This window comes from Lynx rufus, unplaced genomic scaffold (assembly GCF_022079265.1).
Source record: "Lynx rufus isolate CCGP_SWC_20201006 ecotype Redwood Valley unplaced genomic scaffold, mLynRuf1.p SCAF_9, whole genome shotgun sequence".
NCBI lineage: Eukaryota > Metazoa > Chordata > Mammalia > Carnivora > Felidae > Lynx > Lynx rufus.
Window position 1 is genome coordinate 76561879 of NW_025814897.1, and position 20665 is coordinate 76582543.

The 20665-nt window shown below is 42.3% G+C and overlaps 1 protein-coding gene across 3 annotated transcripts in view; it reads left to right on the top strand.

Moving 5' to 3' along the window:
- The window catches only part of NELL1 (neural EGFL like 1), an 896605-nt gene that overhangs the window by 205326 nt on the left and 670614 nt on the right, over window positions 1–20665 (top strand). For all 3 annotated transcript variants that reach the window (XM_047071414.1, XM_047071415.1, XM_047071416.1), the window contains 4 exons: window positions 397–531; window positions 1468–1570; window positions 10466–10539; window positions 17139–17238. In XM_047071414.1, the coding sequence (XP_046927370.1) occupies window positions 397–531; window positions 1468–1570; window positions 10466–10539; window positions 17139–17238 (412 nt within the window). The remainder of the gene's footprint in view (window positions 1–396; window positions 532–1467; window positions 1571–10465; window positions 10540–17138; window positions 17239–20665) is intronic.

Sequence of the window (20665 nt, forward strand, 5' to 3'; positions counted from 1 at the left end):
CACGGAGAAAATGATGGGAGATTCATGTAAGTGCATCGGAGTTCCTGATTAGATCTCCGGTAAACATTATAATGAGTCCTTGAGAATACATTCATTATGAGTGTTTCTGTGTGGGCTTGAGCTGAAAACACATATGTTTATGTACACCCATGAGGTCCCTGAGATACAGTTTAATGTCTCATTTGGTACTCATCAGACCATAGTAGCCAATATGTCTTCAATTTAGAATGATTCCACCTCATGTTTAAAAAAAAAAAAATCTGGCTAAGAGTAAGTCAGCTGCTCTGAGCATTTTTTCTTTCTCCTACTTGGCTTGTATTTTTCTTGTCGCTATTAGCTTTGTTAGGACAATGCAACTGAAATAAAGAAATTACACCAAGTTATTCTTCTTTGCAGTTAAATTACGCAGAGACGAGACTTAATCAATTGGAAAACTGTCATTGTGAGAAGACGTGTCAAGTGAGTGGACTTCTCTATAGAGACCAAGACTCCTGGGTTGATGGCGATCACTGCAGGAACTGCACATGCAAAGTAAGCCTCTTTGTAAAAAAAATACCGTTTTAAGGGAGCATTTTCACTAGTGATTGTGTAATCTGGTCTTGTACTATCTAATGCCGACTCTGAGAAGTATGTATGATCTTTTTTCTAAGCTTCTACTTAGCAATCTGAACAATTTTGAAGGGAACCTGGAAAAGTGTCATGTCCTATACAAATACTTGGAAATTACAGTGTGCTTCTATTTGACAACACAGTCTAGTACAATCTAATGTTGTTGCTAACAAACTTACTGTTTGGAGTTTGAGGATTAGATTATCAAAGGGAGGAAGGGACTCTGATTTTCAAGCAGCCTAGCTTTTTAGTCGTTCACAACTTCACAACTTTTCTGTGCTAGAAAAAAATTTAAGAGGAGAGTATAATTAGTTTCTAGATGTTTTTATTATATTTTAGAAGGTGTCCTTCATCTGTTTCAGAGACTTACAAGACTGCCCTGACTTTCAGGGTATCTGTCATTTGTATACTCCATCTGTTTTAGAGAATTCATGAGTACCCCCAAAATTAGTATGTAAACTCTGTGCAGTTGAAATTATTTGATAAATATCTGAAGAATGCCACTGTTTGGGAAAATACATAATGGATTGTTAGAGCCTCCACAATGATTGACAGGGTCTGCAAAAGGTGTCATTTATGTTCTTGTAAAAATAGGCTTTTGTTTTCTGCCTAATCTGCTTAGCCCACACGGGCAGATGGAATGAAGCCAGTGATGTATATCAGAAAAGTAATTGAGGTGGCACAGATTCATTTGGGTTGGAGAAAATACTTCATTTGTGATCTTGGAGTAGACTGGCAATTCCTCCCACTGCTTCTCTTTCCCTGATGAGGTTTCTGGGATGAGATGTGAGCTTCTTCCACAAAGGGAACTTTGAAAGGGCACTTCTGAGATTCCTTTCCCTGTCCTTCCTTCCTCAGAGTGGTGCTGTCGAATGTCGAAGGATGTCCTGTCCCCCTCTCAATTGCTCCCCAGACTCCCTCCCCGTGCACATTGCTGGCCAGTGTTGTAAGGTCTGCCGACGTAAGTACTGACTGAGGGTCGGAGTGGTCCTGTGTAGCTGATGAACATTGATCCCATGAAGTACCAGAAGTTGATACTATATGTATGACAAGAAGAGCTTCTATATTTTAATCAGCTGTGATGTGCAGATACTTTACATAGGCTTTTTTTCTTTTTTAATCCTCATATCAACTCTAATTACTATTCTTCCCATTCTCTGTAGAAGGAACTGATATTTGAAGGGATTAAGATTCAGTACTTGTCTAGGGTCAAACAACTGGTAATGGGTTGTGTTGATCTGTAAAGTCACAACTGCAAAGCTCCACACGATTTTGTCTCTCTCATTCTTTTTTTTTTTTATTTTTAAAAATTTTGTTTATTTTTGAGAGAGTGAGCGAGCATGAGTGGGGAAGGGCAGAGAGAGAGGGAGACACAGAATTCAAAACAGGCTCCAGGCTCTGAGGTGTCAGCATAGAGCCCAGCATGGGGCTTGAACCCATGAACTGTGAGATCATGACTTGGGCCCCAGTCAGATGATTAACCAACTGAGCCACACAGGCACCTCTGGTCTCTCTCATTCTGAATGGTGAAGTTGAGGGCCAGATTCGATGTTTAGGCTTTCTGAGGTCTTGGCCAGATTTCCTGTTACTGAAATGCCTTGTTAGAAATTTTGGGATCAACTTCAGTTAAAATATTGACACAGATTCCTTCAAAGTTGATTTGTCCAAGTTAAAGGATTTAAAAATTCTTACTGTTTTGCCAAGGTCACTTATTTCAGATGAAATAGTGAAATGAGCCTGGAGACCAGCAGTAAGAGTAAAAGCTGTCATTTAGAATGCTTGGTATTTGCCAGTTACTATGTAGATGCTTCAATTCTGTTAGCTTATTGACTCCTTACTGCAGTCTTTTTGGGTGAGGATTATTACTCCTGTTTCACAGGAAGCTTAGGGAGGTTAACTTAACCAAGGCTGCAAGCTTGGTAAGTGACAGCGGTGAAATGTGTAACTAGTGATGCCTGACTGAAAGGCCCATTGTCTTTTCATCCAACTATAGGGTCTTCCGTAGCAAGAGTTTAGGTTAGATGCGTGGCATCCTCTGGGTAACACTCACGGTTGTTTCTCTATTAAAAATACCAGTATCATGGGTCTTCAAAACATAGTGGTCTAGCTTTTTGCCAAGAACAGCCTGTCTCCTAATTTGACAGTGGAGGTGGGGATAGCTGGTTTGGTTACAGCAGCCCAAACCTTTCTTGCACTTTTTTCAAAAGGGACTTTGCAATATTCTTCCTCTTTATGGTTGGCACAGTATACCTATTACTGTGGAAGGTGGTCCTTGGAGTTAATCTAAAAAGAGGGATTTTCTTTTTATTTTGAGCACTTTTGGAAGTCTTGTCTGGCCATACAGGTAGCTTAGGTGCCAAGATGCTAAAATGATACTTTGCTCCCGTGAGGGAAATTTAGGTAGGTATGGATTCTTTTTTTTTCAATTTTGATATTCTGTATAACAGCAGAGGGTGAGGGTGAAACACTACTGGGAATTTGTTTAAAAATATGACATACTTTTAGTCTATTATTTTGAGTTTTTTGGATAGATCTGTGAATACAGTCTCGTGGAAGTGGTTGGACATGGGAGTAGATGGGTCCTTCGGCTGTTTGGTGTTTTAACCTTTTGATTTTCTAATTATAAAAGCAATGTATTTATTGTGTAACATTTGAAATCACAGAGAAGAATAAAGATGATGGAGAAATCTCATGATACCACCATTTGAAAATAGTCAGTCTTGAAATTTCAGTGAATTTCATTTTTTTCTTCCCATCTTATGTGTGGTTGAGATCTTACTGTGCAGATAATTTTTATCCCACTTCGTTGACTTACTATTATCACTTAAGTGTATCCCTGTGCTTTAAAGAACACTGTATAAACTTCATTTTAATTAGCTTCATGTCATTCCAATGTTGGGCTGTTGCTTGCATGACTTGCTTAACCATTCCCCAATCATTGGATATCTAGATTTCCCACTTTTCACTATTATCAATTACTCTTCAGAAATGTGTTTTGTATAGAAAACATATTTTTGTATTGTATATTAACATGCAGGTCTCCAGAGTAGAATCAGTGGGCCCCGCATTATCCCCTCAGTAGAAGCGTGTGTGGGGAAGGTAGTCTCTTTTCTTGATTCCAATTAATTTGAGAGTTTTTAAACTTTGAAAAATACTTTAGAAAGTTACCCAACTTTACCAACATGCTGATAGGCAGGCTAACTAAAACAAAACAATCCTTTTGTTTGGAATTCATAGCAATTTAGCTACGTAGTACTAATTTTTTCAGCAGCTATGATTGGCAGTTTGATTGTAGTTTAACAAAATGGCAATACAAATCATGAACACTAGTTTAAAAAAAAAACAAAATGAAAAAAACCAAACATGATACACAGCACCTCTGGTAATTAAAAGGTTAAGAACCTCTGGCATAGAGGGTTTTCATTCCTTCATAGTCTTTTATTTTTTATGTTTTAATGTTTATTTTTGAGAAGGGGGGAGGGGCAGAGAGAGAGAGGGAGACACAGAATCTGCAACAGGCTCCAGGCTCTGAGCTCTCAGCTCAGAGCCTGAAGTGGGGCTCGAACTCATGGACCGGGAGATCATGACCTGAGCCAAAGTTGGATGTTTAACCAACTGAGCCACCCAGGCGCCCCATTTCTTCTTAGTTTTTAATTGAAATACACACTGGGCAGTTCCCTCGGGCCGGTCCCTGGAGCAGTGGTGAAGGAGCCCTCTCTGCCTCAGAGGGCTCACTTTCAGATTAGGTGACTTAGGGTATCTAGAATTCTCAGTGTCGTCCTGTTAGGCGTGTGGCTGGGGCACTGTTAGAACACAGAATGATGGCTTGTGGGACAGTGCTGAGGGGGCTCAGGGGTCATCAGAAATAGGCTCGGGGTGCTCCCTGGAGGAAGGGGAACCAAGCTAAACCTTTTTAGGCTTCTAGCTGATGACAGTTGGTGGGTTGAGCAGTCGGGTGGAGGAGAGGAGAACGAGGATTGGTCAAGCAGAGTGCCAACACTAGTCAACAGAATTTCTAGAAGTTTCCAATACCTGCCTATCAGAAAAAGGATGGAGAATATTTACTTAGGTTGTCCCTTTCAGATAAAGTTTCCTAACCTACTCTCTGGGTTTGGGTGGAGCAGGATTCTGGAAACTCTGAGGAAAGGTGAGGATCTGGCTGAAATAAAAGGGGCTTGAATATGTAAAAGCAAATTGTTTTGGCAGCTGACTTATTAAGTGTTCATGTAGCTGTCATGGCCTCAGGAGCTGCAGTGCTTACCGATGGGGGTGTCTGTTTGGAAATAGGGTCTCAGTTCATTGCTTGAGAAAAGTGCTTTGTCCTTCTGTTTTGATCAAAAGGCCAAAACACTCTTTCTGTCTTCAAGAGCAAGGCAGCTTTCGTAGTGGAGGTTTTGGGTCCTGATGCTACCCTGTTCTTCTCTCTCTTTTGGAGGCATCAGGAAAGACTCAGGAGAGCCTGGTACATTCCTTGGTTGTGGATGTTCAGGAGCTCATTCCTGGGGCCCCACTCTGACCTACCAAGTCAGTCTCCAAACAGTGGTGTCCTGTAAGGTGTTCTTTTGGTAGATGGATTGGAGAAGTATCCTATGGGAGAGAGGAAGGATGACGGAGAGGGAGTCTGTTTGGGAACAGGGTTTCCGTAAGTGACAAGTAGAATAAAGTTGCAAGGGTGGGTTGAGGATTGGTGAGGATAATTGTATCATTGAATTCATGCATTCATTCTTACCGAGATTCCCTCCCAATACTGTCCTTACCTCCGGGAGCAACCCCCCACATGGGGATCATTTGTTCCATGTCAGACACTGTGTTGAGCCCTTCTAATGACCCAAAGTCACAGTCCCCACTATTGTCCCCATTTTATAGATGAGAAGTTGAGGCACAGAGAAGTAACTTATCCAAGGTCTCTCAGCCTTGGTGGAGACAAAGTAACACTTACGTGATCTCTGGCTCCAGAGCTGCTTGAAACTCTTAACTCCTCTCCTCTCCACGGCTGTCCAGGGAAATGTATCATGTCATTATGGCAGACTATTGTGTAACACACACACTACAAGAAGCAGAGGTAGCACAGAGAGGGGAGGGATTGACTCCATTAGAAATGTGTGTGCATTAGAAAAGCTTCACAGGGTAAGTAACAGCTGAAGAGGGTGTTATCAGATAGGAGTTTGCTGTGTAGACAAGATGGGTGAGAACACACCTAACAAAGAGAATCCTGTGTGCAAACTCAAGGAAGCAAACATTGCATTGGTTTTTGTAGTCCGAAGCAAGATTTGGAGGCAAGGTTGTGACATAATCAAAGCGATTTACAAAGGCCACTGCATCAGGAGAGCTGGAAGCAGGGCGGCTGGGCATGGGATTCAGGCATATTCTGGGTAGACTTGATGAGGCCGATAGGCAGGCACTGCCTGGGGAGAGGAAAAGGAAGGGATGAACGTGAGTGATGGCCAAAAGACCAGGCACACAGTAGGTATTCCATTATACACACACACACACACATATATACACATACATATATATATATGTATGTGTATATATATGTATGTGTATATATATATTTGTATATATATGTGTGTATATATATATGTGTGTGTATATATATATATATATATATATATATGTATGTATTTGAGAGCGATGAATCAGGGACAGAGTGTCTGTAAGGGGGAAGTTGCCAGGTTTTGAACAAGAGCCTGTGCGAGACTCATAGTGTGATTAACAGAACTAAAACAGGTGGAAGTAGCTCAGGAAGTGATACATTCTGTTTGGCATGTGTGGGTTGGAGATGCTTGAGGGACAACCAGTGTGATGTGGGCATCTTGCTCAGAGAGGTGGTATCTGAAGCCAGGTCTGTGAATGAACCCCCTGAGGCAGGAAGGATTCTTGGGTATTCAGCCTTTCTGATCTGCCAGTCTCCTTTAAGGTGCAGTACAGAGTGCCGATGTTGATATTCGAACCCACTGATTGCCAAGGGACGGTTGGAGTGTGTGTAGGGTACAAGTACGTAAATAAAGATAGAGCAGCCTAATTCCATATCGGACAGGGGGGCCGAGTCCCACCTGTGCATTGTTTATTCATTGTGCACCCAAACGGCAAAAGCGTCCAATCACTGCACTGGAGAAACGAGGCTCAAATTTGAAGGGCCCAGCATCTGCTGGCGCAAAAAGATACAATTGAATAACTATTTCTCTAAGTCCCCAGTCCATTTGTTTCTGCCATCACAGAGAAGTGTGTGCGTTGGTGCCAGGTTTCAATTTCATGGTCATACACTGTGAAATATCCTAGTTTGCATGTCCCCGGTGTGATATGAAGGACTTCAGGTATCCATTTACATTTCTACCCATACCAAAAGCTGTTGGAACAGACTCCCAAATGCCCCAGCCAAAGGCACCGGAGCCTGACTCACCTTCTGCTTGAATTTCCTCAGACATCAAAAATAAGCCCTTTGGCTGTAGATCAAGAGGTTAGATAATGAGGATTGATGTTAGGTGTATGGAGGGCAGTGGCAGAGAAGGAGGGGTACTGTGGGAGAAACGGGGGTGAGTGTTAGAAAGCAGATATTCTTGTGACCTCGAGTGGTGATCCCGAAAGCTGTCCTAAGATAATTTTGTCGACAGTTGACGCTGGAATCATAAATGCGTCCCGCGCCAGTGCCAAAGCTGCAAATGGCCGAGGCACGTGGCATGTGTCCATGTCGCTCATAGCCCTCAAAGCACCCTGCTGCATGAGGACATAAAGTTCAGTGGACATTTAATTTTTATACGGGGCGCTGGTGAATTTGAGAGATGGGTATGTCCCTGTGTGTGGCATGAGTGTAAACAGTAAGACGTCCCTATCTGCAGACAGACTCCTCCCCAGAACTCCTGCCAGCGGAGAGGAATCAGGCAAATTTCTTAAAGAGCAAATGTGTGGGTGACAAGGGGCAAAATGAGGAAGATTTCTTTGCTTCCAAGCCTGGGCCGAGAAGCAGATGGCAGATGTGACAGCAGTGCATTTAGCAGAACTGTCACTCTGAAATAAGTCATATTGCCAGGCTGGCAGCAGCTGCATCTGGGAGTGTGGGGGTTTCCTGGACAGGAATTCCAGGCGCTTGGTGGATGTCCGGTCTCCCCATGCAGGTATATTGGGGAATCCACATCATCACTGGGACCAGTGAGTCATGGTCAAGAAAATTGAGGCACAAAAGATGGTTGTGGATAACTTTTTCTTTTTAAATTAACGTTTGTTTACTTTTGAGAGACTGAGAGACAGAGCTGGGGACGGGCGGAGAGAGAGGGAGATACAGAACCCAAGAGGAAGACACAGAATCAAAAGCAGGCTCCAGGCTCTGAGCTGTCAGCACAGAGCCCGACGCGGGGCTCATACTCAGACAGCAAGATCATGACCTGAATAGAAGTTGGATGTTTAACTGACTGAGCCACCCAGGCACCCCAATAATATTTTCTTTTGGAAGGAAGGGAGGAGAGGTTTTTTTAGAAAACTCTCTATTTTTTGTGTTTGTTCTGGAACAAAAGCAGAACTTTTGTATTTGCTTTTAATGTTTGAAAGGGCATTGAATAGCAGAAAGAATTCTTATTTGGGAACCAGAAATTTTGACTGGTTTTTGCTATCAATTATAGGCACATTAATTCTAAAATTATTTGTTGTTATTAACAGTAAGCCCAGAGAGGCACTGAGCTTGGGGCTGGAGATAAAATGATGAAATAGACCTAGGCCGTCATGGAGGTTTTAGCTAGCAGGAGATGTGTATAATGAATTGGGCAACTGAGAGAAAATGTGAGGTGTGCTATGTTGGATCTAGGTCCAGAGTACAATGCAAGGGCGAAGTGAAGGCACTTCACCAGTGCTGGAAATCAAGAACAGCTTCGTGCTGGGTGTCAGGCCTACATTGCAACTGATGGGTGTAGAGGGTGGGGGTTTTCCAGGGGAAGGTGGATGAGGCTGCCTATTCCTGGAGAATAGTATGTGTAGAAGCAAAGGAAAGCATGGCTGGGGTATATGTGGAAGTTGAATATTTGGGAGGGTGAGTAAATGCAGAGAAATTGGTGAGCTGTGGAGCTGTGAAACTTGAGAAGTAAGGAAAAGCTACATGAATGGCTTTGTTTGCTGAATTAAGGAATTTGGACTACATTCTGAGGGTCTTTCGTGACCCATAGTGATTTTTAAAGCATGGCCTCATATTTGCAATTAAGAGAGGATAGAAAGACCCCAGATGGTGGGGTGTAAGTGCTGGGGTAGATAATGGTGCCATTCACAGAAAGGACATATTAGGCTAGAACAGATTCAAGTTTGGTGTGGCTGGTTGTAGGTCTGGTTCCAACAGGAAGCAGACTCTGAAATGGAGATTTGCGTGTCCTTTATTAGGAACTTTTGTCAGGATCGGTTCGGGGGTAGGAGTGAGATAGTGAAGGAAGCAGAATTGACCAGATGAAGGGGTTGAACTGTAATGCAGTTACAATAAACACTTCAGTCATTCCTACAGGGAGTTCCGGAGCTGGAATGACCTTTCAGAGAGATTCCTAGTTGGGGCCAGGGGCCGGAACTTTGTCCTACCTTCATCAACCACTCATTGTATGTGGGCTGCCCTAGAAAGAACATTTGAGCTTGGATAAAGTGGCTCCTTTCAACCAAGGGCAAGTCCTGGATCATTATTCAGTTGAGCTGTTGGTCATCAGTTGTCCCAGCAGCTGCAGGAATGAGTCCTTTGGCCATCGAGGGGGATCTGGGTAGCATGTCACAATATCCACTACAGGATCATGATGATAAGTATAACCAAATCTCTGGGCTTTCCTCTTTCTGTGGCTAACAAGAGGGAGTTAGACAAGTTGATTGTGAAGGTATGTATATACTTGAACATTCCATGAGAGTTGGAGGATTGTAGAACTAAGAAGCTACCAAATGTAATTAACCTGTTTTTAACAGATGCAGAAATGGAGGCTCTGAGAGGTAAGGTGGTTTTTGTAAGACAGTGAGTAGTAGAGATGTCTTAGAGGGCATGTTTTCACTTCTGCCTCTCCTGAGGACTAGGGTAGAAGGATCCTCCTCTGTGCAGGAGAGGGAGTCATCAGGCCTTTGCTTTCCTGTTCCTGGAAAGTTTGATGTGGCTGGAGAACTGGGTGGAGACACATGAGGGTCAGATCAAATTAACATATTCTGCACTGGCTTAAAGTTGGGTCAGCAAGTTGAATTGAGGACTGAGTCTCAGGGGAATCTAAATTGAATGGTGGGAGTTCTATTTATGCTTTTAACTTTGCTACAGAGCCTGTCTATTCCATGCCCTTCCTAGTGACCTATAGAGCTCACCTTCCCAAAGGCAGTCTCTCTAGTGCATTGATAAGTACTTTATTGGTTTGGCTTGTATTTCTGAATAGTTTCTGAACTTCATAGGAACATAGAATGTGAGGACATGCATTTCCCATGATGACAAGGAAAAAAAAATGGTGTCCTTCTGCATGGCGGCTTAGGTTCTGATGAATGGCACCTGAGTCTCCTTTTACCCAGCTGTTTATGTCTGGAGTGTATGAATTAAAGCTACTGCTATTATCCTCCATGGTGATGTGACAACCGCTTCTTCCTTGTTTTGACTTCTATCCACATCACTTCATTTTGTAGTTCCTTTGACAGATCTGACGTTGAAATAGTTGTGTATCCTGAGTTTGATGGGCTCATGGCAAATGTAATGAAGATGACCATTTGATGGGGACTCAGTAGTTGTCCTGACACTCTTCCCATGACTTATGGGAACAGTTTCCTGTTGTTTAGAATCAGAGAATCTGTGGAATCTGTTGAAGTTGGATGGCTCCATGGAGGTCAATTTGTTGCATAGCCTGACTGACCCATTTTTCTGTTTTTGTTACAGCAAAATGTATCTATGGAGGAAAAGTCCTTGCAGAAGGCCAGCGGATTTTAACTAAGAGCTGCCGTGAATGCAGAGTAAGTTTCAATCTTACGTTCCCCATCCCTTGGGGGGAATTAACATATAGATAGATTGGCTTAGATAGGGATCTGGAGTGGAACATGTTGGCCTGAGTGGGTGTCTGAGTGGTGGTCTGCTGTCTGGGATGGGAAGGTCCCATCCACTGTCATTGTGTGGCTGGGTGGTCATCAGCTGTGGAACATAGAGCCTTGGGAAAAAGTACTGAAGGATGTGAGAAGGCAAAGGGAGCCAACAACTATCATAAGTCAGTGAGGTTGGCAGGTGGCCCTGGGAAAGGGTTTTGAGTTGGTTTTGGGGAAATCAGTTTGTGATGCCAGCTCTGGATGGTGCCATCTCTACTCACAAGTGTCTTATATATTGTGAGAAAATGCCTGTCTCCTGCCTGCCCTCGTCTGTCTCTTTCTTGAAATAAGACGTGTAGAAGCATAGATCTTCAATAGTCGGTCAGCTAACCTCCCGTGCTCAGCTGCTGCATACTAGCATGGTACCAAATTCTGGGTATATAATGGTAAACACAACAAAGTCCCTGTTTTTCTAGAACTTGCAGTCTAGTAAGAGAGACCGATAATAAGGAACTAAATAAGTGTATGGTGTAGTGCCAAATCATGCTGAGACGATAGAGAGCTTTTGGGTAGGTGTGGGTGGTCTGAGAAGGCCTTTCTGTGGAGGTAATATTTGAACAAAGTGTGGGAGCCATCCTAGGAATGTAAGAGTGAGAGACGGAGGGAAGGAGGGTGCACAAATACAAGGTGGTACATTACAGAGCAGCCACCTTCCACTGAGGAGGCACAGCTGGGGTTGTGGGGCATCTCCAGAGAGGCTGAGTGGAACCACTGCATCTCACAATAGCCATCTTTACAAGTGCTTGCTACTACATTAGTTCATGTGCTTCTCATCACACCCCTGGGGAAAAGAAAGGAATCTCTTTTGTAAAGATTGAGGAGAATGAGGCATTTAGAGACCTGGAGAAGCTCTCAAGGAGCTTGAATACATTTCTTTATGGGGGCCTTGGTTGGAGGTGGGTGGACGAAAGGCTCTTTTCTGTCTCTCTGGGACTAGACTCTACCCCAGGGGCTAACACCCTCAGACTTTCCCATTGTATTTCCCATTCCCACTTTCTTGGCTGCACTGGGAATGCCAGAGATCTGTGTCTCCAGACAGTCTGGTGGGCACGTAGGTGTGGTGGTCTTTGTGCAACGGTAGATGCTGTGCCCTGAGGCTCCGTAGTCTGCAGCAGAGGCAGGGATGGTGTGGCAGCTAGGGTTCTGTGATCTCTCAAATCAGCAAGGCAAGCTACCAGACCTGGGCATGGGGGAGCCGGTGGGGTTTTCTCCAACCTGAGGCTGGCACATTACCACATAGGATGTTGGGTGGATTAAATGAGATAAAGCACGTGAAGTACTTGGTAGAGTGTTTGGCACAAAGTAGGTTCTCAGTAAATGTGAGCTCTTCTTATACCACATGACCATACATGTCCTCTCTGAATATAAGATTGATAGAGGTCCTTTTCTCTGTAAATTGTTTAACTTTTTTTTTTTTTCTTTTTGGGAGAGTGTGCATGAGCAGGAGAGGGGCAGAGAGAGATAGACGGAGAGAGAATCTCAAGCAGGCTCCATACTCAGTGTGGACCCCAACATGGCCTCAATCCCATGACCCTGGGATCATGACTTGAGCTGAAATCAAGAGTCAGATGCCCAACCACCTGAACCACCCAGAAGCCTTGATTGTTTCACTTCTAGGAGAGAGAAAATGATTTGGATTCTAAAACCTTTTTTTTTTAGAGGCAGCTGGGATGATTAAAAGCAATTTCGCCCACTCTGCTGATGATCCCAGTTTGTTTGTTTGTTTTTTAATTTTTAAAGAAATATTTATTTTTGAGAGAGAGAGAGAGAGAGAGAGAGAGAGAGAGAGAGAGAGAGGCAGACAGTGCGAGTGGGAGAGGAGCAGAGAGAGGGAGACACAGAATCCAAAGCAGGCTCCAGGCTCTGAACTGTCAGCACAGAGCCTAATGCAAGGCTCGAACCCATGGACTGGACCGTGAGATCATGACCTGAGCCAAAGTCGGACACTTAACCAACTGAGCCACCCAGGCACTCCCTGGCCCCCACCCCCCCGCCAGTATCTGTTTTTTATGTTGCCACTTAGAGATAGCAATGCCCTTTATCTCTTATATAGAAACAGTAGGTGACTCTGGCAAGGGTCCCAATTATGACTCGATCTTTTGTCAGAGGATCAAGGCAGAGAACTTTGGAGACCTCTGGAAGATGTGGGCCTGGATTGAAATGCCAGCTTATTGGAATAGCACTTAGTACTGCTAATAGCACATTGTAGATGCTCTGTCTGCTTGGGTTCGTCTTTTACTGCTTTTGTTTGCTTAGATTTTTACCGTTTATAAAAGTTGGGGTAGACAGGTTATTCCCTTTGCATGCGTGGTATGTGTGTGTATATATGTGCACGTGAGTAATTTCATCTTTTAAAAAGTCATCAATTTCTTTTTACAGTTATTTATTAAATGTTTCCTTTGTGTATGGAAAAGGGTCATTGACAACTATATTTCTTGAGCATTTAGTATTTTTTAGACACTTCTTTTAAAGCATTTTAAACATACTATCTTCTATAAAACTCATAATTACCCTGCTAGGTAGGTGCTATGATTATTCCCATTTCACAGATGAGAAAATTGAGGCACAGAAGATCAGTCACATAGGTAGTCAGTGAGCTAGCTTGGATTTAAACCTGTGTGGTCTGGCTTTACAGGTTCCTTTCTCAGCCTCTCTACTGCCACTCCTGATGGTGTTAGACTTATTTGGAAATAATTCTCATTTCTGAATTTTAGAAGCTAGATCCAGAAGCATTGAATGATCACTCTTTAGTCTGTCTGAGAATACCAGGTTGGTGAGGCTATGGCTCATTGATTCTCTTGATGAATGGGGTAGTATTTATAACTGGCCATAGAACAGCCTTGGGACACATTTAATGGATGCTGTCAGCAGGTAGAGGAGGTGATGGGCATAGGATGCCAAGGCTTTGAGTCCCTCCCAGGCAGCCTTTCTTAAGATTTAAACCCTGATGCCCAGTGGTACCTGTTGCATGTAAAGAGTTAACGTCTCTCCTAGGCGTCTATACTGGTACTATATAAGTACTGTCCTTGGGAGAACTGAGCAAGTAATTAATTCTTGGTCTTCTGTGGTTCAAGTGCAGATCCCCATTTGACAAAATGCTGCCTAGAGATCCTTTCATTTTCATTTTCCTAGGATCATTTTAAAACCTTAGCAACACCAATTAGATAAGAAACAAACTCTTGTTTCCAATATTTTCACCAAGTGTTTTCAGAAGTTAACATACTTTTTTTTTTTTTTTAAAGATGAATAAGCTCTTCTAGTAGTCTTGCTTACTTTGTCCAATTATTGCTGCCCTGCAACATTTCTTCAGGCCAGCAACAATTTTTGACTTAACGGTGTGAGTTGTTATTAGAAATTCAGGCTGAAGCACAGTGATTAGTAAAGAACTTGAAAGTGTTTATATTTGACCAATGACCTAGAGAGTGTCACTCTAAATGAGAAAGAATGGAGGCATTGTATTTTTCTACCAACACAGAGTTCTAGGGGTCATAAAATAACATACCATAATCAGGAGGGTTTAAAATGTTAATTATCAGATACTTCTCACTAGAAATAGTTTTAAAAATAAAGTTAAAAAAGGTTTTGTGCCTAATTATCTGGCTGGACTAATGGATGTGGTGGCACTTTCGGTACTGTAATCACAGTTCGTACTATTACAAGATCATGCAACGGGGTTTGTCTCTATTTAAACATTTCAAATTACGATCTTGCTCATTAAATACGTTAAAGGTTGATTAGAATTGTCTGATTTAATCAGCCAAGGCAAGCCCTTTTCATAAAAAAAAAAAACTTTTGTGAGTGATTATATTAAAAAAGTCTTCATGGCATTTTAAGTATTATTATTATTATTATTTTTACAAAAGCAAATATACACTCTAGATAAAAAATTTTGAACATAGAGGAAAATTACAAGGATGAAAAAGAAAATCGCCCCAGGATCTCACCATCTAGACATAATTGTTTTAAACAGTTGCCTTTTTGACAGCAAGAATGAAACTTATCTTATTGTCTCAATTTGAGTTCCGCTAAAAGCAGACCCTGAACTAAGGATTTCAGAACAAGGTAGGGCTCTCAGAAGCAACCAGTAAGGGTGTGGAGGATGCAGAATGGGGTAAGGCAAGGAACTGAGCGAGGGTGGGATTTGGGCTGAAAGGCCTCAAATACCCTGGTTCCAGGAGGGGTGCTGGAGTACTAATTGGACCCCAACTATTGTGTCCCCTTGAGGTAAAGAGCCTCCCATGCCTGTCATTCCCTGGCTTTGGGCTGTGGCAGTGGGGATGTACAACTTGTGGGTAACTCTGTCTGCTCTATGTGTGTCAAAGTGGTGCCAATGCCCAGAATACTATCTGAGGGTGGCAAGGATGAGCCATTAGCAGAAAAGCATTCAGATGGTGGGGGTTGGGTACACAGAATTCATAAAGGGGATTCAGCAGTTTCTGTCACTCCTGCTTTTGCAAGGAGGCAGTAGATAATAAATACATTGGTATTGAAAGATATTGTAGAGGCATTAACAGTAAGTAAGCATTTTGCTTTCCTGTGCATGAAAGCTTATGCTGCTGATCATAAAGTTATTAATGTCTATTGGTTCAGTGTCCTGTTGCAGAAATTAAGGCACAGCTGGTAGGCACCCTGGCCTAGGACCAGTGCCACTCTCAAGGTTAGGTGCGCTCCCCAGTATGGCCTGGATGAGAATGGAACATAGCTGTGATGGAGAGTGAAGGTGCACAGGTACCAGGCTGTATTCTCACATCTTAAGTCCCGTTTTAAGATGGGAGAAAAGCAAGAGATCTGGATATCTTGGGACAGATAGAAAAATGAATGGCAAGGAGGACAAAAAGAAGACACTGCAAGGAATATCGGAAGCAGGACTGTTGGGGCTGAAAATAATGAGACAGGAGAGGAAACCATGGTGCAAATTTTCCAAATGGTGGATGAGTCGTTTAGAAATTAAATTTATATTTGATGTTTAGAGTTTGTTTTTTTTTAATTTTTTTTTCAACATTTATTTATTTTTGGGACAGAGAGAGACAGAGCATGAATGGGCGAGGGGCAGAGAGAGAGGCAGACACAGAATCGGAAACAGGCTCCAGGCTCTGAGCCATCAGCCCAGAGCCCGACGCGGGGCTCGAGCTCACGGACCGCGAGATCGTGACCTGGCTGAAGTCGGACGCTTAACCGACTGCGCCACCCAGGCGCCCCGATGTTTAGAGTTTTGTTTAGGTTCATAGTTAGGAGTAGATGTGCTTGATGAAATGGTTTCCTGCGAAACCAGTGGACCGTGGGGCCACTGGAATGCTAGTGTCTCAGAAATGGAAACCTCTGTATCGCCCCCATCTCTCCTGGCTAGCCAGCTCCATCCCATTCCCTCATTTATTTTGAGAAGTACCTTTTGGTCTTAAGTGAGACTCCTTTTCTCAAGCTGGCTTCTTAGTTGACTTAAATAGCCTCTTAGGAAGAGGAGAGAAAAGCTAAACATTTTAGATAAAATAAAAGACTCTCAAACCCTTTTTTATAGTAATTAATGGACTAATATTTAGAGTTCACAGTACAACTAAATACAGATGCTAGTAATGCCACCAAAGACAACCTTTGGTGAAATGAGGTCTTAAAGATTCATCAGGTGAATATTTAAAAATCTATTGTAAGTGATTTTACTTACATATAGGGAGAAATCCAATACTCCTCTAACTCTCCATTCAGTTCATTCGTACTTGGATACCTTGGCTCTTGTCTATTTCCTCTGCCAGGAAAGTCTCCTCTTCCCCATTTCTTTATTCATCTTTGGCATCTTCCTTATAATTTCTTCCCACTTAAGCAGTAGCATTCTCCCATGATACATCATCATACCCTTTTTAGGACTTACTGTACTGCATAATGGTTAAGAGAGTTTTTTTGTTTTGTTTTGGGTTTTTTTTTGCCCCCCTCCTTCCTGTATCCAGACTAGGAACTCCTCAAGGGCAAGGAAGAGGTCTTAAATTATCTTTGCATTAATGGTTTGTGTGATCCAGGAGCACTGAAACTACCTCATAGCAGCCTATGAGAGCTCATTGTTCATAACTTCCCGACTCCAGTCAGTGATACTATGTTGGTAATTCAAAATTGGTCATCATCGCGGTATTCATATCACAGAAATCAGCAAACCGTACAAAGTAAGGCTCCCCCATTCAGCAGCCCATTGTGAACTTCCCAGCAATACCACTGTAGAGTGACCTTCTGCTACATAGAAGATACTCGAAACTTATTTGTTGAAGTTGGGGCTGTGTAGACCTAGAAAAAGAAATGTGCCTTCTCTTCCAGGAGTGTCATCCTGGAAGTTCTATTTGCGACTTTGTCATTATTGTGGAATTCCTAGAAGTACTATTACTTATTGAAACTTGTTATCACTGCAGGCTGTTAACAATGAGCATTTTATGTCTGTGTCATCAACTAAGAAATGTGAATGTTTTTTTGTTTCCTGATTATTTGGCTTCCAGGGTGGAGTTTTAGTAAAAATTACAGACGCATGCCCTCCTTTGAACTGCTCAGAAAAGGACCACATTCTCCCAGAGAATCAGTGCTGCAGTGTCTGTCGAGGTAAGTGGGCTTGGTGGTGGAGCGGTGCTTGGGATGAGGGTGGGGGGCATGAGGGCTTAATGAATAATGTGAAGATCGTAACATGGGTGCAAAACTCTGCTATTTGGAAACTTGCATATCCTATTTACCTTTCTCAGCCATAGTCTGAGCAGTTCTAAACCTGAGGGTAATAATTGTCTGTTTCACAGGACTGCTGGGAGGGTTAAATGCAAAAATGCATAAGTACCTAGCATCATGCTTAGCATGTGATAAATGTTCCATAAGTGACAGTTCCTATAAAAAGAATGATAGTTCTTGCAATAATGGTTATTATAACCATTATCATTATTACATTTTTCTCATGAGTGGCATTGGCAAGCAGACTGTTGAGCCTTTCCCATGGACCAATTCCTGTATCTAGCAGACAGGGACTTCTAGTGGATCCTTATTTATAGGATTATATGCAACTTTTTTACTTTCGTGCAAGGAAAAAAGCTTTAGCTAAGTAACACCTAATTGCTAATTCATTCTGGAGCAGAAATTGTTTTGCTTCCTTTTCCTGGAATTTTCTCCTTTCCCAAAATTTGTCCTCTTCAAATTGTGGATCAACTATCCCTTCATTTCTGAAAGGTCTTGCCCTGGCAGATTTACATGGATTAGGAGAATCTAAAATTCATTTAAAATCTTACAAAACAAATCTGGTTAAACTCCTATCTATTTTTTGGAAACTATACCTGTCACACATCTTTCTTCACATTCTCAAATACCCGTGGAGTTGATCCTTTTTGGCTCCTTTTGAAGCTTCTACAGCATAGCAGATTTAGCTCTGGTTACCTTATATTTCACTTTTTTCTCGTTTTTCTCTAGCATAAGAGTTGGCACATATTTAATGTAAAGGGCCACAAAGTAAACATTTTAGGCTTTGTGGGCCAGAAGGTTTCTGTTGTAAATATTCAACTCAGCTGTTTTGCAAAAGTAGCAGAGACAATGGGTAAATAAATGGGTGTGGCTATTCAAATAAAATTTTATTTATAAGAACAGGTAGCAACCTGTAATTTGTTGATCCTCTCCTCTAGCATCTTCTGATCTATAGAAATATTGTATATTTTATCATGGAGTGTTCAGCTTATGCAGAGATTTCTCTGCCTGGTCTTTAGAAAGTTGTATTTTGGTAAAATTCCTAGGAAAACGTAGTGTGTTGATAGCCAAGAGTAGCTAACGATGCCATCAGAAAATCTGCCCTGATTTTTCTGCCTTTTGGAAATAAGCATGTTTGCAGCCAGGACGCTTTAGAAACACCTAAAGATTGACTGGAATTTTCAGAGGGATGCATTTATTGGTAACGGATAGGGTTGTTAGGTAGGTCTTATAATTTAATGCAAAATCCGTTACTTGCTATTTGTTGAAGTGCCAAGTGAGACTCAGTTTATGTAAATCCTTCCTGATTTATGGTTTCATTAGAGCAGAATCATTGATTATCCCACAGAAATTCAAGAGGAATGTCATTGCTCTGACCCAATTTACAACAGACCTCGTGCCACTGCTTCTGCTAATACTTCTCCAGAAGGCGTGCACGCCTTTACCAGTGAAGATGTTGACAGATGTGACCTCTCATTGAAAAATAGACTCATTCAAGGCCCCATTGCTGCAACCTGGTGGCTTTGACCAAACCTGACATGGCTTTGAGGGAAAAGTGGGAGGCAGGAGTAACACTTCCTAGATTAGATCATAGCTAGGACCAATTTGTGAAATCGGGGCTTTTCTTCCTTCTCCTATCTGCTGCTTTCTGAGGCGGGAAACTACCGGCTTTGTTGGGAGGGGGCTGCTTGCTGATAGTTCTTTCGGAGGTGTCTGTATCAGACAGGGTTATTTATGCTTTTCGACAACTCTGCATTTTGATAGGAATGAGAGAATGTCTTCAGGAAAGATACGGTGGTGAAAGAGTTGAATTGACCCATTTGGATATCTGGATTTTCTTAGGTTTCTCCTCTTGACTCCCATCTCAGCGTTCAGACACTGGAGTGAAGAGAACGTTATGTTAGACAAAGGGCCTTTTCAGCACCATTTACTCTGTACCATGACCTCTGTTGACCCCAAGTAGAGCAGAGCCCAGAACATCCTGCTCGCCGGTCCACATGCTGGGGCTTGCTCTGCACAGCAGAGAATCAGAAAAGGTGCATTTTCCTGTGCAGTGGGTTATTCTCTTTATTATGAAAACACAAAATTTATATGGTGGTTGACAAAAAGGCAACTCAGGAGACCTCTAAGGTCTGCTGTCTCAAACTGTGCTCTCCATGAATTTTATTCCAGATCTCTTAATCCAATTATTTCCCAAGAACATCTTTAGAAGTAGCATAATAGTCTTTCCTAATACCATGGGAAATATTTTTCTCCTTGGATTTATAGTTGTCTTTTACCTTTTCCTCTGTGTTTCCTGTGTCTTGCAAGAAGAGGAGGGGTTGGTTCGTTTCTGTTCTGACAAGACATGCAAAGCCCAGTGGGCCTCTTCTAAGGCATATTATTCAGTTCTTCACCACTCCCCGCCCCACCATCCTTTCCCCTCTCTAAAACAGAAAGTAATGAAAAGGTGAAAAACACTCAATTTCTATGTAAAGTAATTTTTACCCTGCATATGGAGAGGCTGTACCATTTGCTTTGTGAATTGAAATTGTCTCCTGACGGGCAGGCAGTAAGTGAGCAGAGAGGCGGGCCTCTGATGACCTGAGATGCGTATTTCAGGGATGACCACAGTGGTGTGATTTCAGCTGTATGTATGGTTTCTGCCACCCTGCTGTTATTGATTACAGAAACTGAAATCGTTGTAGCCTCTCTCAATACCTCCATGAAGGCCCTTCAATTAGCATATTTATCATCTCTCTCTGTCTGATGTCAGGTCATTAGTCTGAGGAAAATCACCCCATGAGAGCTTATCATTCCTTAGCAATCTGAGTCACAATCTTCCTTGGGCCTGTTTAGGGAATGGAAGTTTTCTGAGGTTTGTCTTCATTAGGCCTCCGATGAGCCGTCCTACCTGAGGAGGTTTAGACTGGGAATTTGAGAAGGCACAGAGAGTGCTCTGTGCTTTCTGACCCCAGTTGGCTGGCTATATGATATGCATAAAGTGCTCTAACTTTTAAAATTGCATTTGTTTTAATGATTATATTTTATGAATTCTTTAAATGTAGGAGATAAGGTAGGTGAAAATACATTCTTACCACATAGAATAATTCTATCACTGTCAGGTCAGTGACTTCGAAGGAAATGATTTTCAGTACCAGATATTCAATAGACTCTGTATATTTCACATAGGAAATAACGTTGAACCCATTTTGCTGAGTTCTGACCATTTCGCTCGAGTTATAACTTGGTGACATGATTCTGAAACTCATTTTATTCGAGTCATGCCTATTTTCTTATATGGTTACACATTTTGCCTCTGCCCCCCACC